Source organism: Periplaneta americana, chromosome 4 (genome assembly GCF_040183065.1).
Source record: "Periplaneta americana isolate PAMFEO1 chromosome 4, P.americana_PAMFEO1_priV1, whole genome shotgun sequence".
In the NCBI taxonomy this organism is placed as follows: domain Eukaryota; kingdom Metazoa; phylum Arthropoda; class Insecta; order Blattodea; family Blattidae; genus Periplaneta; species Periplaneta americana.
Window position 1 is genome coordinate 172,373,320 of NC_091120.1, and position 12,983 is coordinate 172,386,302.

Consider the following 12,983-nt stretch of genomic DNA (forward strand, 5'->3'; position numbering starts at 1 on the left):
CTGTTTAGTTATTCAAATTGCAACTTATTATTTTTGGTAATATGCTACTATCCAAATATTTTAATAGCATCGTGGAAATCTACTAACACAATTGAGTTTTAACTCATAAAATGGCCACATTTTCTCTTGCATATATGTGTGTGAATATTTCATAAAAATTACCTATATATTTCGTATTATAGCCTATTTCTATAAGCAAATACAGATACCACAGCATAGGCACAATGCGACAAAATAAATTGTTCTTAGTAGTACTATTAGACTCAAACCCTCACAAGAGTATTGAATTTCTTAAAGTAGGGTAGAAATTCTTAACAGAGTCTCATGTCATGTATATTTGATAATGAAAAAAATTCTATAAATGAGAGGGTTCCGTGCAAAATATGTTGATTATTTCTCACCCACGTCATAGTTCAATTCATCTAATTTTCATATGGTTTATTATTTTATCCGGGATAATGAACTTTGCCTTTCATGTGCCCCCATTTCAGAAGTGAAATACAACTCTTCAATTCTAGCAGAATTCCCGAAAGACCTCAGTAAACTGTATCTGGAAAGCAATAGAATGTGATATTGAGATTATACATTTGGTTTATTTTGGTTATCAGAAGGGATTATTCAAGCAAAACATTGTTGTAATGTACGTAAGTCTCTTCTGTTTAAATTTTACGCTGCACGTAATTCATGTTGCATGTTCTGTTCTGTAAAAATCATTATGCACTGTAGCTTTAATTTTCAGAAAGGTTGGTCAGCTTTAAAATGTATAAACATTATTCATTTCGAAACTTCTAAAATTGCAGTATATAATAACACTCACTTCAAGTGATACGATAGACCTTACCATAGTATGGTGACATGTATGGAAGAATCTTCTTTCTGCTGACAGTCTTGAAGAGGATTATGATGATGATGATGATGATGTAAAACACATTCACTCTCTGTGGTAGTATGCCACTGGGTGGACTGCTCGTATTATGGTCTTGCAGCCTCTGCATGCTAAAGGGATAGCCCATCTCCCACCAAACTGTGATCGTAATTTTCGGCAAGATGAACTAAAATAAAAAACTTATCTTACTGTAGTAAATTGTGGAAATGGTGACCTTCAGCATTCAAGCATGCTTCACATCTCTTCAGCTCATTCCCGAACATTTTTTGTAGTTCATTTTGACTTGTGTTCCATATTTCTTGTCGGATATTTTCCCTCTGTTGATTCAAGGTGCGAGGAATATTTGCATAATCTAATCTCTTTAATTTTCCCCATAAATAAAAATCACATGGATTTAGGTCGAAGGAACCATGCATTGTCATGGAAAAATACCAAAGTAGAGTCTACTAAGCCATTATGTACTGATTGCAGGAACAAATCACAAAAATTTATCCTAATTGTATCGTCTAGTAGAAAAGGCAGTTGCACTACATAGGTTTTGTACAGTTTTAACTGCAACAGTTTAGGGATCTGTTGAATTGAGCTTTTAAGACATCCCTACTTGCTGAGCTAATTGACACAAAGATTTTTAGAGGGTTTTGTTCTAATTAAAACCCATTTCGTCTAAATTTTCCTCTGTTAAGACCCGTATGTTCACTTGAGGCTTATTTTGAATCGAGCCTCTCTCATTAATTTTTTTTACGCGTCTGTATTTTGTTTTGTCCTTGTAGGAGTATTGGAAAATTGACAGTGGAATTTTTGCTGACCCTATCTCCACAAAGGTTTTTTGACGAAAGTATTGAAAATAAAAATGAGTTGTTCTATGCTGTACCTCAGTGATGTTCAACTTGGATTTGCATCCTTGAGATTATGATGTGAACCTACCTTTATTCAGCGCGGAGCACCTACTGGTATTTGGTTGTGTTCATATGTCAACAACAAGCCTCAGGTCGGAACATGCTACAGCTAGTATAATTGTACCATTATGCTGCTCTGTCCAAAACTTCATGGCCTTCACGTAAATGTAGTTTTAAAAAGGAATGCGAAAGCGATTTTTTGTTATAGAATGAAGAGATAATGTGTGATGATTTTTATGTAGTTTTTTTGTCTGCCTATCTTAGCAATGAGTCAATATTGTGAAAAGTTTTAAAGGTAGACTCACATTCGAGAGGTTGCAAGTCCAAATCCTGGGCTTGCCGATTTGATCTTAGTTTTTAATGGTTTCCTCGATCATAAATAACTATGAATCAAAATATATATTACTTTAATGTACCGAAGTACATATGATATTTCCATGCAAATATTCTGCGTCATCGTACGATGTAAGAGTAATGGAATGGATCCCGGCCAACTAGTCACTCATAACGAGTGCACCTCAGCACATGTGTGGACTTTGGTCCTTCGTTCATAGACCTCTATGACTTAGTGAAGAGGGCGGCCACTAGAGGGAACCCAAGAGTTGGAGCTTAATCTGAGACGATTCTGTCCGATGCCGGAGTGGTATCCGGTGTGGTTTAGTGGATAAAGCAACAGCACGTAGAGCTGAAAACCCGGGTTCAAATCCTGGCGCCAGAGAGAATTTTTCTCCGTTCCATTACTCTTACATCGTATGATGATGCAGAATATCTGCATGGAAATATCATATGTACTTCGGTACATTAAAATAATATATATGATATGCGTAAATCACTTCGTGATTTAAGACGGCGCTTATTCCGTCAGATCCCGGCCAACTAGTCACTCATAATGATTGCACCTCAGCACATGTGTGGACTTCGGTCCTACATTCATAGACCTCTATGACGTAGTGCAGAGGGCGGCCACTAGAGGGAGCACAAGAGTTGGAGCTTAATCTGAGACGATTCTGTCTGACGCCGGGGTGGTATCCGGTGTGGCTTAGTGGATAAAGCATCAGCACGTAGAGCTGAAAACCCGGGTTCAAATCCCGGCGCCGGAGAGGATTTTTCTCCATTCCATTACTCTTACATCGTATGAATCAAAAGACAAATGATGAATTCATTTCCATTTCTACTACAACAAAGAATTAATTTTCTAGACCTAAATCCATAATCACACATGGACATACATGTCTGCAAGCTATCAATATATGGCCATCAGATAACATGTTAGAAGTACACAGATTTGCTGATTGGGCAATAGATGGCAACAAAAATGGAAAGTCAGTGTATTAACTAGAGATGGGACCTTGATACCTACGATACTCAGTAGTATCGAAGCATGTCTAATACATCACGATAAGTCCTCGATACCTTTTCGATACTTTCAATTTCTGCATCCTAAATCCAAGAATTTCAGCACATAGTGACCATGTTAAGATCCTCTCTCCAAAAGGCAAAAATCATTGTACCTGGCACGCACAGTTCCCTCAATTAGTGACTAGAAAATAGAAATATGCCTGTTCTCTGTCCAATACAATGCATGTGTCGTCTCTACCCTTTTCCTATTGCCAGTTGGTTCAATTAGTGAATACTGAATAACAAAAACTGGTGGAGTGGGAAGAGTACCGACCTTTGAGTTTGTAGCTGTCGACTTGTCAAAACAGCTTAAGTTATAAATAATTATATAAGCAATACCTTAAATATAAAATAAGAATAAACCGTAGATTCGTAGAACTAGTTACAATACTTGTAATTTAAAATAAAAACAGTGATGCGAGGGGGTGAAAACGATGGTGTGAGAAGAGGCATACTATCTAGCTACCTACAATAACAGTTCTTGGGAGAAGGAAAAAAGGGTGCTAATCTTAATATTTTCGAAATGATTAGAATTCTCTATAAAATACATACTATATTATATTTTCCCTAACCCTTCCCTCTCAGCTTCATGACTTCTTTTAGCAGGTTATAGTGTTACTGTCAGTACTGTAGCTATAGTTCGTTTGTGTCTAATCATTCAACAGCATGCAGGACATTGTTTTTAACAACTAGGTATCAGTGTCAAAATTTTGGTATCTAGTATCTACAAAAAGCGGTATCGTCCCATCCCTAGTATTAACAGTGTAACATTCCCAACAGATAGTTGATTTAGAGCTGTTATAAATAACCTAAAGAAAAGAAAAAGTTCTGTTATAAATAAGCATAAAGGAAAAGTACAAACGGTATATCAGCAGCCCATTTTTCATCAGGAAATATGAAAACATGTATATCCGTGAGGAGAAAAAATAGGCGTATAAGGGCACAGTACATCAGTTATTCATAGATTTCAAAAAGACATATGACTCGGTTAAGAGAGAAGTTTTATGTAATATTCTTATTGAATTTGGTATTCCTGAGAAACTAGTTTGATTAATTAAAATGTCTCAGTGAAACGTACAGCAAAGTACATATAGGCCAGTTTTTGTCGGGTGCTTTTCCAATTCACTGTGGGCTAAAGGAAGGAGATGCACTATCACCTTTACTTTTTAACTTTGCTCTAGAATATGCCATTAGAAAAGTCCAGGATAACAGGCAGGGTTTGGAATTGAACGGGTTACATCAGCTTCTTGTCTATGCGGATGACGTGATTATGTTAGGAGATAATCCACAAACTATTAGGGAAAACACGGAACTAAATCCCGAAAAGACAAAGTATATGATTATATCCTGTGACCAGAACATAGTATGAAATGGAAATATAAAAATTGGAAATTTATTCTTTGAAAAGTTGGAAAAATTCAAGTACCTTGGAGCAATAGTAACTAATATAAATGACACCAGAGAGGAAATTAAACGCAGAATGAATATGGGAAATGCGTGTTATTATTTGGTTGAGAAGCTTTTGTCATCCAGTCTGCTCTCGAAAAATCTGAAAATTAGAATTTATAAAACAGTTATATTACCAGTTGTTCTTTGTGGTTGTGAAACTTGGACTCTCACTCTGAGAGAGGAACATAGGTTAAGGGTGTTTGAGAATAAGATGCTTAGGAAATTATTTGGGCCTAAGAGGGATGAAGTTACAGGAGAATGGAGAAAGTTACACAACACAGAACTGCACGCATTGTATTCTTCATCTAACATATTTAGATGTATATCCAGATGTTTGAGATGGGCAGGGCATGTAGCATGTATGGGGAATCTAGAAATGCATATAGAGTGTTAGTTGGAAGACCTTTGGGGAGACCGAGACGTAGATGGGAGGATAAAATTAAAATGGATTTGAGGGAGGTGGGATATGATTGTAGAGACTGGATTAATCTGGCTCGGGATAGGGACCTATGGCGGGCTTATGTGAAGGAGGCAATGAACCTCCGGGTTCCTTAAAACCCATTTGTAAGTAAGTAATATATCCGTGAAAATTTCAGAATAAGTTTTTTTTTTTTTTTTTCAGCATCACAGTACTTTTTTTGACACCTCCAATACCCAGAAAATATGAAGAAAGGAACAGAGTAGTGTATCAAATAACTATTGCAAGTTTAAAAATTACGACTCACATGACCACACCTTTCTTTTTTTTCCTTCAGTTTCTTTGCCAGTATTTTCTTTATGACCTTTTAATTATTTTGTTTTGTATCTGTTACATTTGGACAGCATCCTTTAGTGTGCATGACATCTGATTGGCAGGGAGAGTGAAACGTGGCAGTGTCTGCTGTGTACCAACCTTAAGGAAATAATTGATGCTCCTCCCAGCCCAGCGGCAGAACGAAGAGGGCGGGGCTTGAGTCGTCGTGACCAGAAGTTGGCTGAGAGAATTGTCCTAGAATTGTACTGCCAATATGAACCAAGTCTTCACTTCAGGGAGAGCGTGGGACCTGAGGTATGTCTGTTCACATTTCATTGCTTTGAATGCTGGTGTTTTCAGATATATTTGTATCGCATGTCTTACTGGTATTTGCTTATATATTAAGTGTTTATTTCGTTAGTCTATATCTTACGTTGTTGTCACTTCTCGTTATTAAACTGTGTTCTTTGTTGTGAAAATAAGGTCTTCATTGATACTTATTCAATTCATCAGTTTTTTTTTAACTAATGAAATTGAAAATTTGGATTATTTTTTGACAGAAACATTATTCACATTTGCCCCAGAATAGCTTTGAATAATAACAAAACTATTTTTCAGTGTGTATCAAAGTTATTTGCTTTTAGAAACACCATTCCATGTAAACTGATTTGTAATTCTATTTTACTAAGTTTTTTTACACTTGCAAATTTATCTCGTTATACACTGGTTTATATAATTATACATTACTAAGTTTTTACATTTACATAATTGTTTACAATCATTACAACAATGTAATTTATTGTAAAACTAGTTTAACATAATTTAATTTTTTGAGTACCATGATTTATGTAATGGTTCTTGTTCGTTCTTGAATTGGTTACAAAATATAGTGCTGTATGTTACTTTATTTCCGTCGTCTTGTATTTTTATACTGCACTTTTAGGTAAAAGAATATCATGAAAAGATAAAGAAGCCAATGGCACTGGATGTAATTCGACGGAAGCTGGATCCTAATGACATAGATCATTACTGCAGTCTGCAAGAACTTGTCACTGACATCCGTCTCATTTTCAAGAATGCATATAATTTTAATACAGTAAGTAAGAGTAATAAAACATCATATGATCCTGAAAATATAATTCCTTGTCAGTTATCATAAAACTGACTAAGAACACTTTAACATGTATTCCAGTATTATTTTGGTTTATCTCCACCATATGTTCAGATATAGTGTTGTAAATAATTTATATAAATTTATCACTAGCTTATTTCATGGGATAAAATATGCATAATTCAAGAATTTTATTTTAATTTTGTCAGTTTTTTTTGCAAAGGCCACCACTCAGTACCAAACCCATTTCTTTACTGTAGTAGTAGTGCTGGGTTACTTATTAACAGGCCAAGTCAAATTACTTCCACTTTTGAGGGGCAGCGCTCTGCTCACTCCTTTTAAGAGAGCAAGTCATACATCACATTTACTCTCCTTCTCTTTGGAGAGCAAGACAGCTTGTTCAATGCGAAGTGTGCTATATTTATTAGGGCAGACAGTACCATTTTAGTTTATCTTACTATTATTACTATAGAGGATTCCACGTTAAGAAAAAAGCATTGGTTTTATGGGCCTACTACTACTGCTGCTGGTACTGCTACTATTACTACTACTACTGCTGCTGCTATTACTGTTGCTACTACTGCTGCTATTACTGCTTCTATTGCTGCTATTACTGCTACTGCTATTATTACTGCTACTACTACTGCTGGTATTGTACAAGCTATGTGGTAAATAGCAGTGGCGTAGCATGAAATTTTGAGCAGGGGAAGCTAATTCAAGTTGTCTTTCATGCAATATGAGAAAATGTATTACAAAAATATAGTCCTAAAATAAATAGTAGTCAATGTCAAGTCAGCAGTCGAAGATTGATTGGAATCTCGTAAGTAACAAAAATAAGGCATGACCTCAAATGGTATGTAGTAAAATATGATTTCACGGTTTACACATACAGTTTCTCTAACAAATAGACACGTATACGTATAACATTAGCTCACTCCCTGTCATAGAGGAATCACAATATTAACGGTCAATAGATACTGTACGTAAGTATGCGTCTGTCTTTTGGTTGTGTCCTTCATTGACAGCAAGGGAATCGGTCATTTGTTTTTTAGATCACACTTTTGGTCGTAAGTCAGTCTTGATAATAGAATTGTCCTAAAAAATTCAAGTAAATTGGTGTCAGGAACTGTTATTTCACTCATTATTTATTATATCAGCCACAATGCACACTAACACTTCAACTGAACACAACTGACGAAAAGGGATAACTCGGAAACTACTTATTTTCAATGTCAAAGCTAGCTTCTTGCTAGCCTTGTTTAGTAAGAAAGGGATGAAAAATCTGTGGGGTGGGTTACACAGAAGAATGAGTGTAAGAAACCAGTCTGCTTGGAAGCTGGTGTGTGCAGGCTTCTTGTTTACTGCTGCATCACAAATCATCCTGAGCTGCCACATCACAATATTTAACACGTAAATATAAATTATATTAAAATTAATAAATAATTTTGTCCATAGACTGAAGGTTTATTATGAAATTATTATTAATTGGGGAAGCTAAGCTTTTTAGCTTACATTGACGCTACGCCACTGGTAGATAGCAGTTTCTATGACAACTGGTCATTTGATAGAACAGCCCCATATGCTGAATAATTTTTTCTTAACGTGAAATTCTCTATAGTCCATCACTATGGAGTAATGGTTAGCATGTCTGACCATAAAATGAGTGGGCTCGGGTTCAAATCCTGATTGGGATGTTACCCAGTTGAGGTTTTTTCTGGGGTTTTCTCACAGCCCATTGAAAGCAGATGCTGGGTAACTTTTGGTGCTGGACCCTGAACTCATTTCGCTGGCATTATCACTTTAATTTCTCTCAGACATTAAGTAACCATCGTAGTTGATTAAGTGTCGTAAAATAAACCACACCATCATTACTGAATATTTTATATAGTGCAGTTGTCGATAATAAAATCTACTACTGTTGCTGCTGCTACTGCTACTGCTGCTATTACTGTGCTACTACTACTACTGCTATTACTGCTACTACTACTGCTGCTGCTACTGCTATTACTACTACTGCTGCTGTTACTGCTACTTCTGCTATTACTGCTGTTGCTGCTACTGCTATTACTGCTACTGCTGCTATTAATGCTACTGCTGGTATTACTGCTACTACTACTACTGCTGCTATTAATGCTACTGCTGCTATTACTGCTGCTACTACTACTACTGCTGCTGCTATTAATGCTACTGCTGTTATTACTGCTTCTACTACTACTACTACTACTACTACTACTGCTGCTACTACTACTGCTGCTATTAATGCTACTGCTGCTATTGCTGCTGCTGCTACTACTACTGCTGCTGCTGCTTCTGTCACTACTACTACTACTACTACTACTACTACTACTGCTGCTATTACTGCTACTGCTTTTATTACTGCTACTGTATTGTATTGTATTGTATTTATTAACATTCCATGGTATTCATACATGCTTACAGCTAGAATATGGAACAAGTCAAAAAACTTAATACTATTATAAAATCTTAATTTATAGTCACAGTCTAGATGAAATATATACAGACGAGATTTACAATATAGTCTACTAGTACAACTAGTGATGTTGAGGTGGAAGGTGTGGTAACAGCTGATTGTGAATACACTGCACTTGATCCAGTCATTGACACTACACTTTCTGGCAAATTGTAAGTGTGGAAATTTTCACTCAAGCGTTTGGCCACAATTGTTTTTGTGGAATTTAACATTTTTTAAATCTTATATATTAAAATCAGCACAAGCTACAGTCTCATTTGCTTCACACAAACTGTTGGCACAAAATTCCAAAATTCAATTGCCTCGGGTTGGTTCGAAGTGGAAAATCTCCGCATTGTGGGAAAGAACCAAGAATTAACTGGAGTTGCCACCATTTATCATTTATCGGTGTTGGAGCAGTAGCATTGAGAGAGAGACCTAACCCGTGAGCATCTTTCACCCCTGATCACTGATCCCAAATATATGAGATCAGGGCTTTCACGTATGAATCATTAGACGACTCAGTCATGCACCCATGCCTTTTCTAAAACTAAGAAGTGCATAACTTCAGTTGAATATTTTAACTTATAAGAAATGAAAAAGTGGAAGAATACAAAAATCAGCAGAAAAGTCGCTAATCGTATTTTACAAAATTTGTTGCCGAGCCTTCAAAATTCCCTAGATTTAGCGACATTGCTAAACATGGCAACACTGTGCCCAATATCGTCTCATTGCTGACTGAGAAGCCTGATAGGGGATTTGATTGTTCACACATGCGCAATAAACTCCCCTGACTGACTGCCATGTTATATCAAGGTTACATGACAGATTCTCAGGATTATTCAAAATGGCGGGATACTTTATGGACAAACAAACCTCGTATGTCTATTGAAATTTTTTTATCTTCACAGCTGAGCACTGTTATCCTGGAGATGGGTGTCGAGAATGTCCTTCAGGTTTGTTCCTCACCAATCATCACATTATCCTTCATGAAAAAAACACGTGGTCACAGAATTTTCTATACTCGAGTCTGCATAAATTAACTGCATTTTTAGAAAAATTTACATTTGTGATCGCAATTTTATGTTCAATTTTTCGCTTGGACGCCAACTTTTTTCTCCATTTGGTGGAAACAACGTAAATTGCCGGACGTTTGAAATTAATTACAGCGTAAATACAGGGAGGAAGTATATTGTAATTTTTATATTACAACAATGTGACTTTTATTTCTACCTTTAACCACACAACCGTCAACAATGGGTATTCCACTCAACACAGTAGTCGTTATTGCACTCCACAGAACGACAGTGACAATACACGGGTATTATTGGGAAGAACAACAATATACTCCTAATTTCAACTAATGTTCACAAAGCATTATGTACAGAACAAAACTGTTAGTTCTCAGTTCACAGTTCGTTCACCTTGGCTAGTTCTTCTAGCTCACTCACTCAAGTTCACTGTACGTCGAACCCAAGCCTTCCAGATACAGTTCATTACACATCGAACCCAAGCCTCCGGATACGTCGCACTTGCCTGGATACTGCCACAGTTACAGACTCACTCAAGTTCACTGCACATCGAATCCCGGTCTTCCGGCTTTGGTCCACAGCATGTCGAACTCTGGTCTCAAGGGCTGGCTTCCTTGTTCGCTCGGAAACTCACGTGTAGACTGACTTCCGAAGACTCACTCGAACTCAGGTCCACCTCGCCCACTGCCCAAGGCTGACTGAAGGCTGGCTCACTCTCTCACTACTGACTGACTTGGTTGGCACTCACAGTGTTATTTATTTACCACGATCGTCTAGAATGTTCTGCGTCGTGAAGCATCTGGACCTCCACAACAGTCTGTTTCCAGACGTTTCCCTGCTCTCTCCACCGTGCTGTCCCGTAGCTTCTTTTCCCCTCGCTCCATGCCGCGCCCCAGCGCCCACCGAAGCTCGAGCCTCGTCTCCCTGCGCCTTTCTTTCTGCTGCATGCGTGTGTACACTCCCGAGGCAACCAGACACAGCCAGAACATTTCAGACGGGCCTACCATCACAATATTAAAATAACAGGAAAATTGAAGGGACTAAGAAGAAATGTTAATTGTGGGTTCTCCTGTATTCATAGTAATATAATTATCTTTTTCTTGCAGAAAGAGAGTCAAATATATCAGGACGCAAGAACACTTGAAGAATTTTTTGATCAGCTATTAGAAAAGTGGCTACCAGCTTATGCATATGACCAAACATTACCTTCAGATGATGAATCTGATTCTCCTCCTCAAAAGAAATATCGACGCATTGTCATGCCAGAATGACGTGAGCTATACACTCCAAGTGGAGCAATTCAACAGCATCATGAAGATGTCAACAACCCAGAGACTGTGGGTGACAAACAGAACTGTTCGTGTGGGCAGTAAGTAGATAAGACTATGAGTGAACTATGTAAGTAACGAACTGGAAAAGGAATCCCTCTTGTCTCATCACAACCAGTATTCTCACCCTGCAGAAATCTTGTGATGTGTCGGTACATTAGTTCCCCCAGTAAGTGTCTTCCTCTGGTTGCTCCCTTCTCTGTTATATATAGAAGTTGTTAGGTTAGAAATTAAGAAGTGGAACTAGTAGTGTTACAATACCTAGCAGTTGTGTTTCGAGGTTATCATGATGGTATTAAGTTGTATGAAGAAACTGTTGTCTGTATATATGTGTCGAATAATTATCAACCAACACCTTTTGATTCACGTACATAATTTTTAATGCATTGGTTTACAGTGTTGGAATAATGATTGCATTGTTATATACGACTTGGATTACAGTAATGGCTCTGAACTTGTTATTGATTACAGAGCAAACCTGGAGTAATAAACATGATTTATCCTGCAAGTAAATTGTTATATATTTATATTACAATTTGTTAGTAATTGATTAACTAGCAGACTTACTCGTGTTAATTATGTAAGTTTGTGCTGCTTACAGCTGTTTCGGTGCTTCATCACACCATCCTCAGAGCCTACTAGATCTCGATGTCATCTCGAACTTCTCTGCCTGTTATGTGGGTGCGTTTGATTGTTGAAAGGTGTTGAAAAGTGGAGTCAAATAGTGTGTGTATACTGAAATTGATCTATGTGTTGAGAATTTGATCGGGGTGTGTTTTAGTGTGTTTGTATATTTCGTATTGTATTGACTCCACTTTTCAACACCTTTCAACAATCAAACGCACCCACATAACAGGCAGAGAAGTTCGAGATGACGCAGAGATCTAGTAGGCTCTGAGGATGGTGTGATGAAGCACCGAAACAGCTGTAAGCTGCACAAACTTACATAATTAACATGAGTAAGTCCGCTAGTTAATCAATTACTTATATTCAAGTGTTAAAAGTAGTGTACGCAAGATTCAAAATGGATTACAATTTGTTGTTGCATTTTGCTTAAAAATCTATTTTGAGTCATCACTACAATTCTTAAAGTTGTTTAATCCCGGTGAGTGATATCCTGTATATCAGTAAAATATATTTTCTCAAATACAAGTTTTCAAGCTTAAATATCAAAAGATTTTAATGCCATCCTTTCTAAAATACTTACTACACTGCAAACAAAAATTCATTCACGATTTAATCTTCAGTAATGTTCAGTTCTTTTCTTTTGTTCTTGAAATGAAATGGAGATGTAAGTAATGAATAAATTTGTTGAAAGTTCAGTGTCAGCTTGAACTTGTGAAATAATTGGAAGATGCATTAACATTGTGTTTCAGGTTTGTGCTTTACTTCTTAACAAGTTCATAAGCAACACAGATGAAAATATGATATGACTCACACATACACACACAATAAAACAAGAAATGGGAAGAAACATACTTGAAAATTAACACTAAATTCACTCTCATTTAATTTATTTCATCCATTAATAAGAAACAGATCTTACTATTCTTTATTTCAGCAAAAGTCCATGCATCTATGTGGCAGCTAAAAATTAATCACTTCATTTTTTGGAGGAATGGAAGATATTTCATGGTGTTATCACAGTCTAGTACATACAGTCACGAAGCTTGTGATTTTT

The 12,983-nt window shown here is 36.8% G+C and overlaps 1 protein-coding gene across 2 annotated transcripts in view; it reads left to right on the forward strand.

Moving 5' to 3' along the window:
- LOC138698435 (E3 ubiquitin-protein ligase TRIM33-like) overlaps nt 1–11,478 on the forward strand; it is a 185,656-nt gene extending 174,178 nt beyond the window's left edge. For both annotated transcript variants that reach the window (XM_069824342.1, XM_069824343.1), the window contains exons 12-14: nt 5,485–5,677; nt 6,306–6,458; nt 11,081–11,478. In XM_069824342.1, the coding sequence (XP_069680443.1) occupies nt 5,485–5,677; nt 6,306–6,458; nt 11,081–11,245 (511 nt within the window). In that variant the 3' untranslated portion in view covers nt 11,246–11,478. The remainder of the gene's footprint in view (nt 1–5,484; nt 5,678–6,305; nt 6,459–11,080) is intronic.
- The last annotated feature ends 1,505 nt before the right edge of the window (nt 11,479–12,983 follow it).